The 13698-nt window shown below is 52.6% G+C and overlaps 1 protein-coding gene and 2 non-coding genes across 3 annotated transcripts in view; all 3 read left to right on the top strand.

Annotated features, from left to right (window-relative positions):
• Positions 1 to 6621: 6621 nt before the first annotated feature.
• Positions 6622 to 6694, top strand: TRNAK-UUU (transfer RNA lysine (anticodon UUU)). Its single transcript has one exon. It is a non-coding gene; the product is annotated as a tRNA-Lys (tRNA).
• A 180-nt stretch (positions 6695 to 6874) lies between these two features.
• On the top strand, positions 6875 to 6946 carry TRNAQ-CUG (transfer RNA glutamine (anticodon CUG)). Its single transcript has one exon. It is a non-coding gene; the product is annotated as a tRNA-Gln (tRNA).
• A 1098-nt stretch (positions 6947 to 8044) lies between these two features.
• Positions 8045 to 13698, top strand: part of SLC27A5 (solute carrier family 27 member 5) — a 21802-nt gene continuing 16148 nt past the window's right edge. The window contains exons 1-2 of the mRNA XM_064737350.1: positions 8045 to 8613; positions 12197 to 12406. Coding sequence (XP_064593420.1) covers positions 8124 to 8613; positions 12197 to 12406 — 700 coding nt within the window. The 5' untranslated portion in view covers positions 8045 to 8123. The remainder of the gene's footprint in view (positions 8614 to 12196; positions 12407 to 13698) is intronic.

Raw genomic sequence — 13698 nt, 5'->3', positions numbered from 1 at the left:
TAACCCTAACATTTATATATTCAAATTATTCTCATTTTAAAATTCCAATTATACCCTAGGCCAAACCGCTTGAAATATTCACATTTAAAACTTAAATTCCCTGTTAAATATTCCAATAATTCTAATTTTAAAATGTCAAATATTCACTGACGATAACCTAAACATTAAACCTAAGCCTAAACCTGCCACTGTCCCTAATCCTTACCCTAAACCAAATTAGAATTTAAATATTCAAGTTATTCCTATTTTAATCTTAAGATTATCCCCTAACCCTAATCCTGACAATGATGATGACCCTCATCCAAACCCAAACCCAAAACCTGACCCTAACCCGAACATTTATATATTCAAATTATTCTCATTTTAAAATTCCAATTATACCCTAGGCCAAACCACTTGAAATATTCACATTTAAAACTTAAATTCCCTGTTAAATATTCCAATAATTCTAATTTTAAAATGTCAAATATTCACTGATACTAACCCAAAAATTAACCCAAAACCCGACTCTAACCCTAACTCTAACCCTAATCCTAACATTTATATATTCAAATTATTCTCATTTCAACATTCCAATTATCCCCTAGAACAAACACTTTGAAATGTTTGCATTTAAAAATTAAATTTCTGGTCAAATATTCAAATAATTTTCATTTTATTGTTTCAAATATTCACTGACACTGACCTAAATGATAACCCAAAGTCTAAGCCAAACTCTAACCCTAATCCTTACCCAAAACCAAATTAGAATTTAAATATCAAAATAATTCCTATTTTAATATTACAATTATCCCCTAACCATGACACTGAGGATGACCCAAACTCAAACCTAAAGAGCAAATGGAACAAATAAATGGAATAGTCACATTTAAAAATTCAATTTCCAGTTAAATACGCAAATATGTCATTTTAATATTCCTGATTTCATTGATTGTAACACTAAACCTATCCCTAAACTTCACCCTAAAACTAATCCTCACCCTTTGGAATAATCTCTCACAAAAATTAAATTCCCATTAAATTAAATATTCAAATAATTCTCATTCCAATATGCCAGATATTCACTGCCCATAAACCTCTCCCTAAACCCACCCCTAATCCTAACCCAAAATATGACCATGACCCTAAACCTAATCCTTATCCTAACTCAAATTCGAATTAAAACATTCACATTATTCCCATTTTAATATTGCAATTATCCCCTAACCTTACCCTGATACTGACAATGACCCTACCCCAAACCCTAAATCTAACCCTAACCCGAAACCTATGGAATATTTGCATTTAAAATTAAATTCTCTGTTAAATATTCAAATTATTCTCATTTTAAAATTCCAATTGTCCCCTAATTCAAACCCTAACCCTTTGGAATATTTGGTTTAAAAATGAAATTCCCTGTTAAATTCTTAAATTATTCCAATTATCCCCAACCCAAATCCTACCCCTAACACAAACCCTTTAGACTATTTGTCAAAACCTAAACCTAACACGAACCCTTTAGCATATTCATGTTTGAAAAGGAAATTTCCTGTTAAATATTCAAGATATTCTCATTTTAATATTCCAAAAATGTACTAACAGTAACCATGACCTTAACCCTAACCCTAAACTAAGTTCCAAAGTGAATATTCAAATTATTCACATTTAATATTCCAATTATCCCCTAACCCTAACCCTGACTCCAACCAAAACCCTAACCCCAAACCTAAACCTAACCCAAATTTATATTTAAATGTTCAAATTACTTGCATTTTAATATCCTAAATATTTCCTAACCCTAACCCTATTTGCTTTAAAACTCATTTAAAAATTATTATATAAAATATAATATAATATTAAAATATTATATTATTAAAAATTTAAATGATTTGCATTTAAATATACCAATTATCACTCACCCTAGGCGACAGCGAGGGATATGGACATGGAGACACCCAGCAGGAAAGGATGAGTCGAGAGGAAAATCCAAATTTGTGGGTGGGAAACGTGAGGGGAGAAAAGGTGAGAAAAAGTGAGGTAAAAATTGGAAAGATAAGGGAAAAAATGGTGGAAAAGGGGGAGAAAATGGAGGGAAATGTGAGGGGAGAAAATGGTGGGAAACGTGAGGGGAGAAAAGGGCAGAAAATGTGAGGTAAAAATTGGAAAGATAAGGGAAAAAAGGATGGGAAATGTGAGGGGAGAAAATGGAGGGAAATGTGAGGGGAGAAAATGGAGAGAAATGTGAGGGGAGAAAAGGGTGAGAAACGTGAGGGGAGAAGAGGGAAATGTGAGGGGAGAAAATGGAGGGAAATGTGAGGGGAGAAAATGGCGGGAAATGTGAGGGGAGAAAATGGAGGGGAGAAAATGGAGGGAAATGTGAGGGGAGAAAATGGAGGGAAATGTGAGGGGAGAAAAGGGCAGAAAAAGTGAGGTAAAAATTGGAAAGATAAGGGGGAAAGGGTGGAAAAGGTGAGGGGAGAAAATGGTGGAAAATGTGAGGGGAGAAAATGGAGGGAAATGTGAGGGGAGAAAATGGTGGAAAATGTGAGGGGAGAAAATGGAGGGAAATGTGAGGGGAGAAAAGGGCAGAAAATGTGAGGGGAGAAAATGGAGGGAAATGTGAGGGGAGAAAAGGGCAGAAAATGTGAGGGGAGAAAATGGTGGGAAACGTGAGGGGAGAAAATGGAGGGAAACGTGAGGGGAGAAAAGGGCAGAAAATGTGAGGTAAAAATTGGAAAGATAAGGGAAAAAAGGGTGGGAAATGTGACAGGAGAAAATGGTGGGAAACATGAGGGGAGAAAAGGGAGGGAAATGTGAGGGAGAAAATGGGGGAAAATGTGAGGGAGAAAAGGGAGGGAAATGTGAGGGAGAAAATGGGGGAAAATGTGAGGGAGAAAATGGAGGAAAATGTGAGGGAGAAAATGGTGGGAAACATGAGGGGAGAAAATGGTGGAAAATGTGAGGGGAGAAAATGGAGGGAAATGTGAGGGGAGAAAATGGAGGGAAATGTGAGGGGAGAAAATGGTGGGAAATGTGAGGGGAGAAAATGGAGGGAAATGTGAGTGGAGAAAATGGTGGGAAACATGAGGGGAGAAAATGGTGGAAAATGTGAGGGGAGATAATGGTGGAAAATGAGAGGGGAGAAAATGGAGGGAAATGTGAGGGGAAAAAATGGAGGGGAATGTGAGGGGAGAAAATGGTGAGAAATGTGAGGGGAGAAAATGGTGAGAAATGTGAGGGGAGAAAATGGTGAGAAATGTGAGGGGAGAAAATGGAGGGAAATGTGAGGGGAGAAAATGGAGGGAAATGTGAGGGGAGAAAATGGAGGGAAATGGGAGGGGAGAAGATGGTGAGAAATGTGACGGGAGAAAATGGTGGGAAATGTGAGGGGAGAAAATGGAGGGAAATGGGAGGAGAGAAAATGGTGGAAAATGTGAGGGGGGAAAATGGTGGGAAATGTGAGGGGAGAAAATGGAGGGAAATGTGAGGTAAAAATTGGAAAGATAAGGGAAAAAAGGGTGGGAAATGTGAGGGGAGAAAATGGAGGGAAATGTGAGGGGGGGAAATGGTGGGAAATGTGAGGGGGAAAGGGTGTGAAACATGAGGGGAGAAAGGGCAGAAAAGGTGAGGTAAATAATGGGAAACATGAAGGGAAAAAGGGTGGGAAATGTAAGGGGGAAAAGAGCAGGAAACGTGAGGGGAGAACATGGAGAGAAACATGAGGGGGAATAGGGAAGAAAAGGTGATGCAAAAAATGGGAAAGATAATGGGAAAAGGGGTGGGAAATGTAAGAGGAAGAAATTATGGGAAACATGAGGGATAAAATGGTGGGAAGTGTGAGGTGGGAAAATGGAGGTAAACATGAGGGGGAAAGGATGTGAAACATGAGGGGAAAAGGGCAGAAAATATGAGGCAAAAAATGAGAAACATGAGGGGAAAATGGGTGGGAAATATGAGGGGAGAAAATGGTGGGAAAAGTGAGAGGAAAAAGCAGGAAATGCAAGGGCAGAAAAGAGTGGGAAACAAGGGGAGAAAAGAGCGGGAAATGTGAGGGGAGAAAAGAGCGGGAAACGTGAGGGGAGAAAAGAGCGGGAAACGTGAAGGAAAAATGGCAGAAACATAAGGTAAGAAAATGGGAAACATGACGGGTAAAGAGGGTGGAAAACGTGAGGTAAAAAATAAGAAATAAGGTGAAAATGGTGGAAGGCATGAGGAGAGAAACTTAGGAAATGGGAGGGGGAAGGGACAGAAAAGGTGAAGTAAAAAAATGAGAAATGTGAGGGGAAAATGGGTGGGAAATGTGAAGGGAAAAAAGAGTTGGAAACGTGAGGGGAGAAAAGAATGGGAAATGTGAGGGGAGAAAATGGTGTGAAACATGAGGGGGAAAGGGCAAAAGAGGTGAGGTAGAAAATGGGAAAGATAAGGGGGAAAAGGATGGGAAATGTGAGAGGAGAAATGGTGGGAATGGCGAGGGGAAAAAAGGTGGGGGGGAGAAATTGTTGGGAAATGTGAGGGGGGATAAAGGGCAGAAAATATGAAGTAAAAAGTAAAATATAAAATATGAAGTAAAAATGGGAAATATGAGAGGGAAATGGGTAGGAAATGTGAGAGGAAAAAGCAGGAAACATGAGGGCAGAAAAGGGCGGGAAACATGAGGGGACAAAAGGGCAGGAAGGCAGAAAACATAAGGTAAGAAAATGGGAAACATGACGGGTAAAGAGGGTAGAAAACGAGGTAAAAAATGAGAAATAAGAGGGTGAAAATGGTGGGAAGCATGAGGGGAGAAAATGTTGGGAGATGTGAATGGGAAAAGGGTGGAAAATATGAGGTAAAATTGAGAAATAAGAGGGGGGAAATGGGCAGAAAACGTGAGGTAAAAATTGGGATATAAGAGTGAAAATGGCAGGAAGCATGAGGGGAGAAAATGCTGAAAATAGTGAGGGGGAAAAGGGGCAGAAAATGTGTGGTAAAAAATGGGAAATAAAAGGGTGAAAATGACAGGGAACATGAAAGGGGAGAGGGAAATGTTGGGAAACATGAGGGGAGAAAATGGCGAGAAATGTGGGTGGGAAAGAGGGTGGAAATTATGAGGTAAAAAATGGAAAATGTGAGGGGGAAAATGTCAGGAAATGTAACAGAGGAACAGGGCGGGAAACATGAGGGGGGAAATGCCAGAAAACGTGAGGTAAAAATGGGAAAGAGAGTGAAAATGGTGGGAAGCATGAGGGGAGAAAGTGATGGAAAATGTGAGGGGGAAAGGGGGTGGAAAATGTGAGGTAAAAAATTGGAAACAGGAGGGAAAAATGGGAAATAAGAAGTGGAAAGAGGTGGAAAACGTGTGGGAAAAAAAATGATAAATAAGAGGGTGAAAGTGGCAGGAAATGTGAGGGAAAATGTTGGGAAATGTGAGCAGTCAGTTCTGAATGGGCTCTGGAAAGGGCCTGTCCACCAATGGTCCTTGTAGAGGATATAATAATAATAATAATAATAATAATAATAATAATAATAATGTAAGAGTATAATGACTACTTTTATTTTTTCTAGTAGATTTATACATTATATTGCTATATTTTATTTTATTTTATTTTATTTTATTTTATTTTATTTTATTTTATTTTATTTTATTTTATTTATGTATTATTATCATAATTATTGATGTCATTATTAATAACGGTTGTAGTTGTAATAGTAAAAATGTTATTTCGGAGTAAACCCCGGAAATCTCTCACTCGGGGAGCAGGAAGCCAACAAACAGACCTTGGTTTTTTTTGGGAAAAACCCAAATCTAGTTATTTCTCTATTCCCCTGCACGGAAATGCGTTTGTGGAGAAAGCTGAGGGCTTTTGGGGTTAAATTCGACCAAAAATCTCCAATTCCATTTTCGGTTCTCTGTCTGGGGCAGCCCTGCCGCGTTCTGCCCCAACCCCGGCGAGTGAAAATCCCCCAAACCCTCGGGTTTCTCCCCAAAACCTCGGGTTTCTCCCCAAAACCTTGGGTTTTTTTCCAAAACCTCGTGGTTTTCCCTAAAACCTTGGGTTTTTCCCAAAACCTCGGGGTTTTATCCCTAAAATCTCGGGTTTCTCCCTAAACCCGCGAGATTTTCTCCCAAACCCGTGGGTTTCTCCCCTAAACCCTCGGATTTTGCATGAAAACCTCGGGGTTTCTCCCCGGAAACCTCTGGTTTCTCCCTAAAACCTCGGGGTTTTCCCTAAAACCGCGGATTTCCCCCAAAACTTCCTGTTCTTCTTTAAAATCTCGGGTTTTTCCCGAAAACCTCGGGTTTCTCTCTAAAACCGCGAGATTTTCCCCCCAAAACTCGTGTTTTTTCCTTAAAATCTCGATTTTCTCCCTAAAATATCGAGTTTTCTCCCTGAAACCTCGGGTTTTACCCTAAACCCTCTTTTTTTTTTTCCCAGAATCCCTTTTTTCCCCTCAGATCCTCGTTTAGTTTTCTCCCCACACCCTTTGTTTCCCCCCCTACAACCATTCGATTTTCCCCTACAACCCCTCGATTTTTCCCCAAATCCTCGGGTTTATTCCGAAAATCACGAGGTTTGTCCCCAAATCCCCCGATTTTGTCCCAAACCCGCGAGTTTTTCCCCAAATCCCCTTCACTCCTGCCCTGTAAGCGAGTCCGTCAGAGCCCGGATAGCTCAGTCGGTAGAGCATCAGACTTTTAATCTGAGGGTCCAGGGTTCAAGTCCCTGTTCGGGCGACTCTCCTTTTCCTCCCTTTGTTCACTTTCCCCCATTTTTATTTCACTCTTTTTCACTTTTTTTTTTCCCCTTTTTTCCTCTTTTCCCGGCCCTCCCCGGGGGTTTCCCGCCCCCTCCCGCAGGGGCGGCCCCGCGGTCTCTTTTTCGTGGCGGAGGGAGCGGCGCGCAGGGATCCGGGCGGTCCCATGGTGTAATGGTGAGCACTCTGGACTCTGAATCCAGCGATCCGAGTTCGAATCTCGGTGGGACCTGCGCCTCCTTTTGCGGCGGCACCGCCCAAACCCCGCCCCGGGGTGTCCCCGGGATGTCCCTGATTTGGGGGTGTCCCCGGGGTGTGTCCCTGCTTTGGGGGTGTCCCCGAGGTGTGTCCCTGCTTCAGGGGTGTCCCCGGGGTGTCCCTGCTTTGGGGATGTCCCCGAGGTGTCCCTAGGGTGTTCTTGAGCTCTCCCAGTGTGTCCCTGCTTTGGAATTGTCCCTCGGGTGTCCCTGAGCTGTCTTTGGGGTGTCCCTAGGGTGTCCCTGGGGTGTCCCCTGGGTGTCCGGTGTCCCTGGGGTGTCGCGGATGTGTCCCCTGGGATGTCCCTGCTTCGGGGGTGTCCCTCAGGTGTCCCTGGAGTATCCCCGAGGTGTCCCCAAGGTGTCTCTGGGGTGTCCCCAGGGTGTCCCCAAGGTGTCCCTGGGATGTCCCAGATGGGCAGCCAGGCTTACAGAGGCTGGACAGATGGACAGAGGCTGGACAGATGGACAGCTGGGCTGACAGAGGCTGGACAGCCAGACAGAGGCCGGGCAGCTGGACAGCCGGGGTGGTAGAGGCCGGACAGCTGGACAGAGGCTGGACAGATGGACAGCTGAGCATGCAGACGCCGGACAGATGGACAGAGGCTGGACAGATGGACAGCTGAGCATGCAGAGGCCAGACAGATGGACAGCCAGGCTGGCAGAGGCCGGACAGCCAGACAGAGGCCAGACAGCCAGAAAGAGGCTGGACAGCTGGACAGCTGGACAGAGGGTGGACAGCCGGACAGCCAGACAGAGGCCGGACAGCTGGACAGTCAAGATGGCGGAGGCCAGACAGCTGGACAGAGGCTGGACAGCCAGAAGGCTGGACAGACCATACAGCCGGACAGAGGCTGGACAGATGGACATGTGGACAGCTCAGCAGCCAGCCGGACGGACGGACGGACAGACAGACAGCCAGCCAGGCAGGCAGCCGGGCAGGCAGAACCGGCGGGCTGTGACAGCTGTGCCCACAGAGCCGCTCCCGGGGGCGGGGAAGGCCAAAGGGAACACAACACCCGCAGAGGAGGAAGGAAAACAAACAGAGAGCACGAACCAGAGAGCGGCGACCTCCGGCCCCGGCCCCGCCACCGGCACGGCCCAAAGGTCGCCCCGCGGACCTTGGCCACCGTCCCCACCGCGCCGGTGGCCATGGCGGTGCTGCTGCCGGCCGTGGCGGCCCTGCTGGCCGTGCTGCTGGCCCTGCTCCCTCTGGTCACCGCCCGCCTGGCGCCCTTCCTGTGGCAGGACCTGGCCTTCTTCTGCACCATGGCTCGGGCATCGCTGCGCTGCCGCCGGCGCGTGGCCGCCAGGCCGCCCACCACGCTGCTGGACGTGTTCCGGCAGCACGTGCGGCTGCGGCCGCGCCATCCCCTGCTGCTCTTCCAGGACCAGGTGCTCACCTTCGAGGACGTGGAGCGCCTCAGCAACCGCGCGGCCTGGGCGCTGCAGCGACGCGCGGGGCTGCGCCCCGGCCGCACCGTGGCCGTGTTCCTGCCCAACGAGCCGGCCTACCTGTGGACGTGGCTGGCCCTGGCCAAGCTGGGCTGCCCCATGGCCTGTCTCAACTGCAACGTGCGGGGACGGGCGCTGCGGCACGCGCTGGAGGCGGCCGAGGCCACCGTGATGCTGGCCAGCCCTGGTGAGAGGGGACAGTGTGGGGTTTGGGGACACCAAGGCCACCCTGGTGAGAGGGGACAGTGTGGGGTTTGGGGACACCAAGGCCACCGTGGTCTGTGCCAGCCCTGGTGAGAGGGGACATCACAGGGGGTTTGGGGACACCAAGGCCACCATGGTCTGTGCCAGCCCTGGTGAGAGGGGACAACATGGGGTGTTTGGGGGGTTTGGGGACACCAAGGCCACCATGGTCTGTGCCAGCCCTGGTGAGAGGGGACAACATGGGGTGTTTGGGGGGTTTGGGGACACCAAGGCCACCATGATGCTGGCCAGCCCTGGTGAGAGGGGACAGTGTGGGGTTTGGGGACACCAAGGCCACCCTGGTGAGAGGGGACAGTGTGGGGTTTGGGGACACCAAGGCCACCCTGGTGAGAGGGGACATCACAGGGGGTTTGGGGACACCAAGGCCACCCTGGTGAGAGGGGACATCACAGGGGGTTTGGGGACACCAAGGCCACCGTGATGCTGGCCAGCCTTGGTGAGAGGGGACAGTGTGGGCTTTGGGGACACCAAGGCCACCCTGGTGAGAGGGGACAGTGTGGGGTTTGGGGACACCAAGGCCACCATGGTCTGTGCCAGCCCTGGTGAGAGGGGACAGTGTGGGGTTTGGGGACACCAAGGCCACCATGGTCTGTGCCAGCCCTGGTGAGAGGGGACAATGTGGGGTTTGGGGACACCAAGGCCACCGTGATGCTGGCCAGCCCTGGTGAGAGGCGACAACATGGGGTTTAGGGACATGAGGGGCTTGTGGCCACCAAGGCCACCCTGGTTAGAGGGGACAATGTGGCATTCATGGGGCTTTGGGATCTTGGTGGGCTTGTGGCCACCAAGGCCACCTCGGTTAGAGGGGACAATGTGGCATTTGAGGGGGTCTGGGGACATGAGGGTCTTGTGGTCCTCAGGGCTGCCCTGATGCTGGCCAGCCCTGGTGAGAGGGGACAATGTGGGGTTTGGGGGGTTTGGGGACACCGAGGCCACCGTGGGTAGAGGGGACAGTGGGGCATTTGAGGGAGGTCGGGATGTGAAGGGGTTGTGGCCACCAAGGCCACCATGGTCTGTGCCAGTCCTGGTGAGCTGGACAATGAGGTGTTTGGGGGGGTCTGGGGACACCAAGGCCACCATGATGCTGGCCAGCCTTGGTGAGAGGGGACAGTGTGGGGTTTGGGGACACCAAGGCCACCCTGGTGAGAGGGGACAGTGTGGGGTTTGGGGACACCAAGGCCACCGTGATGCTGGCCAGCCCTGGTGAGAGGGGACAGTGTGGGGTTTGGTCTGTGCCAGACTTGTGAGAGGGGACAATGTGGGCTTTGGGGACACCAAGGCCACCCTGGTGAGAGGGGACAATGTGGCATTCATGGGGCTTTGGGATCTTGGTGGGCTTGTGACCACCAAGGCCACCCTGGTTAGAGGGGACAATGTGGCATTTGAGGGGGTCTGGGGACATGAGGGTCTTGTGGTCCTCAGGGCTGCCCTGATGCTGGCCAGCCCTGGTGAGAGGGGACAATGGGGTGGTTGGGGGGTTTGGGGACACCAAGGCCACCGTGGTGATGGCCTGTGCCCTGGTGAGAGGGGACAGTGTGGGGTTTGGGGACACCAAGGCCACCGTGATGCTGGCCAGCCTTGGTGAGAGGGGACAGTGTGGGGTTTGGGGGGTTTGGGGACACCAAGGCCACCCTGGTGAGAGGGGACAATGTGGGGTTTGGAGACACCAAGGCCACCGTGGTCTGTGCCAGTCCTGGTGAGAGGGGACAATGTGGGCTTTGGGGACACCAAGGCCACCCTGGTGAGAGGGGACAGTGTGGGGTTTGGGGACACCAAGGCCACCGTGATGCTGGCCAGCCCTGGTGAGAGGGGACATCACAGGGGGTTTGGGGACACCAAGGCCACCGTGGTGATGGCCTGTGCCCTGGTGAGAGGGGACAGTGTGGGGTTTGGGGACACCAAGGCCACCGTGATGCTGGCCAGCCCTGGTGAGAGGGGACAATGGGGGTTTGGGGGGTTTGGGGACACCAAGGCCACCCTGGTGAGAGGGGACAGTGGGGCATTTGAGGGGGTTTGGGGACATGAGGGGGTTGTGGCCACCAAGGCCACCCTGGTCTGTGCCAGCCCCAGTGAGTGACCGTGGGCTGGGGGGGCTTGCACGGGTGTCACTGACCCCGTGTGTGTCACTGTCACTGTCCCTGTGCATGCCATTGTCCCTGGGTGTGTCACTGTCACTGACCCTGGGTGTGTCCCTGTGTGTGCCACTGTCCCTGTGTGACCCTGGGTGTGTCACTGTGTCCCTGTGTGTGTCCCTGTGTGTCACTGTGTGTGTGTCACTGTGTGTGTGTCACTGTGTGTGTCACTGTGTGTGTCACTGTGTGTCACTGTGTGTGTCACTGTGTGTGTGTCACTGTGTGTGTCACTGTGTGTCACTGTGTGTGTGTCACTGTGTGTGTCACTGTGTGTGTCACTGTGTGTGTCACTGTGTGTGTCACTGTGTGTCACTGTGTGTGTCACTGTGTGTGTCACTGTGTGTCACTGTGTGTCACTGGGCAGGTGCCCCTTTGGGATTCCAGCTGTGCCCACCTGCCCAGGTTCCCCTTTGGGGATACCTTGGGGTGCCCACCTGAGAATCTTCACCCACCCACCCATTCTGGGTGTGCCCACCTGCCCAGGTGCCCATTGGGAATACCCGGGGTACCCACCTGAGAACTTCGACCCACCTGTGATTCCAGCTGTGCCCACCTGCCCATGTGGCACTCCAGCTGTGCCCAGGTGGCATTCCAGCTGTGCCCACCTGCCCAGGTGCCCATGTGGCACTGCAGCTGTGCCCAGGTGCCCATTTGTGATTCGAGCAGTGCCCATTGGGCCTCCCAGCTGTGCCCAGGTGCCCAGGTGTGCCATTCCAGCTGTGCCCAGGTGCCCATTGGGCACCCCAGCTGTGCCCAGGTGCCTGTGTGCCATCCCAGCTGTGCCCAGGTGCCGATTGGGCACTCCAGCTGTGCCCAGGTGGCATTCCAGCTGTGCCCACCTGCCCAGGTGCCCATGTGGCACTCCAGCTGTGCCCAGGTGCCCAGGTGTGCCATTCCAGCTGTGCCCATGTGCCATTCCAGCTGTGCCCAGGTGCCCATTGGGCACTCCCACTGTGCCCAGGTGCCCAGGTGTGCCATTCCAGCTGTGCCCAGGTGCTCATGTCGCGCTCCCGCTGTGCCCAGGTGTGCCATTCCAGCTGTGCCCAGGTGCCCATTTGTGATTCGAGCAGTTCCCATTGGGCACCCCAGCTGTGCCCAGGTGCCCATGTGGCACTCCAGCTGTGTTGCGGTCCCCTCCCTTTCCTGCACCGCTGTGCCCAGGTGCCCAGCTGTGCCACCCCAGCCGTGCCCAGCTGTGCTCACCCCGTGCCCGTGTGCCATTCCAGCTGTGCCCAGGTGCCCAGCTGTGCCACCCCAGCCGTGCCCAGCTGTGCTCACCCCGTGCCCGTGTGCCATTCCAGCTGTGCCCAGGTGCCCAGCTGTGCCACCCCAGCCGTGCCCAGCTGTGCTCACCCCGCGCCCCTGTGCCCGCAGAGCTGCGCGAGGCCGTGGAGGAGGTGCTGCCCGAGCTGCGCCGCGCTGGCACCGCCGTGTTCTACCTGAGCGCGGCCTCGCCCACGGCGGGCGTGGAGGCGCTGCTGCCGCACGTGGAGAGCGCGCCCGAGGAGCCGCCGCCCGCCGGGCACCGCGCCGGGGTCAGCGCCGACTCCAAGGCCATGTTCATCTACACCTCGGGCACCACAGGTGAGATGGGCGGGCACCTTGGGGGGCACTGGGGTCACCACCATGTTCATCTACACCTCGGGCACCACAGGTGAGTGCAGGTGGGCAAGGTGGGCGTGGGCACCTTGGAGGGTCCTGGGGTCACCACCATGTTCATCTACACCTCGGGCACCACAGGTGAGCTGGGTGGGCACCTTGGGGAGGTCCTGGGGTCAGCACCAACTCCAAGGCCAGGTACATCTACACCTGGGGCACCACAGGTGAGATGGGTGGGCCTGGGCACCTTGGGGGCTTCCTGGACCATGGTGGGTCCACCTGGGCCAGGTGTCTCCTGGCTGTGTCCACCTGAGCAGCTTGGGGGGGGCTTGAGGGGCTTGCTGGACCATGGTGGGTCCATCTGGGCCAGGTGTGTCCACATGGGCACCTTGGAGGGGTCCTGGGGTCACCATCATGTTCATCTACACCTCGGGCACCGAAGATGAGATGGGGGGGGGGGGTCTGGGTGGGCGTGGGCACCTTTGGGGGCTTCCTGGACCATCATGGGTTCACCTAGGCCAGGTGTCTCCTGACTGTGGTGAGCTGGGTGGGCACCTGGGGGGTCCTGGGGTCACCACCATGAACATCTACACCTGGGGCACCACAGGTGAGCTGGGCGGGTGTGGGCACCTTGGGGACTTCCTGGACCATGGTGGGTCCACCTGGGCCAGGTGTGTCCTGGCTGTGCCCACATGAGCAGCTTGGAGGGGTCCTGGGGTCACCACCAACTCCAAGGCCATGTTCATCTACACCTCGGGCACCACAGGTGAGATGGGTGGGTGTGGGCACCTTGGGGGGCACTGGGGTCACCACCATGTTCATCTACACCTGGGGCACCACAGGTGAGTGCGGGGTCTGGGTGGGCACCTTGGGGGGCACTGGGGTCACCACCATGTTCATCTACACCTCGGGCACCACAGGTGAACTGAGTGGGCGTGGGCACCTTGGGGGGCTTGCTGGGCCATCATGGGTCCATCTGGGCCAGGTGTGTCCACATGGGCATCTTGGAGGGGCTTGGAGTCCACACCAACTCCAAGGCCAGGTACATGTACACCTGGGGCACCACAGGTGAGATGGGTGGGTGTGGGCACCTTGGGGGCTTTCTGTGGGTCCACCTGGGCCAGGTGTGTCCTGGCTGTGTCCACCTGGGCAGCTTGGGGGGGCTTGAGGGGCTTGCTGGACCATTGGGGGTCCACCTGGGCCAGGTGTGTCCTGGCCATGTCTATGCAGGTGGGTCAACATTGATGGAGGGGTCTTGGGGTTCTTCCTCTAACACT

The sequence above is a fragment of the Zonotrichia leucophrys genome, unplaced genomic scaffold (assembly GCF_028769735.1).
Source record: "Zonotrichia leucophrys gambelii isolate GWCS_2022_RI unplaced genomic scaffold, RI_Zleu_2.0 Scaffold_49_388800, whole genome shotgun sequence".
NCBI classification, from domain to species: Eukaryota; Metazoa; Chordata; class Aves; order Passeriformes; family Passerellidae; genus Zonotrichia; species Zonotrichia leucophrys.
Note: the sequence above shows the minus strand (reverse complement) of the source record. Positions and strands in the feature narration are given on the sequence as shown.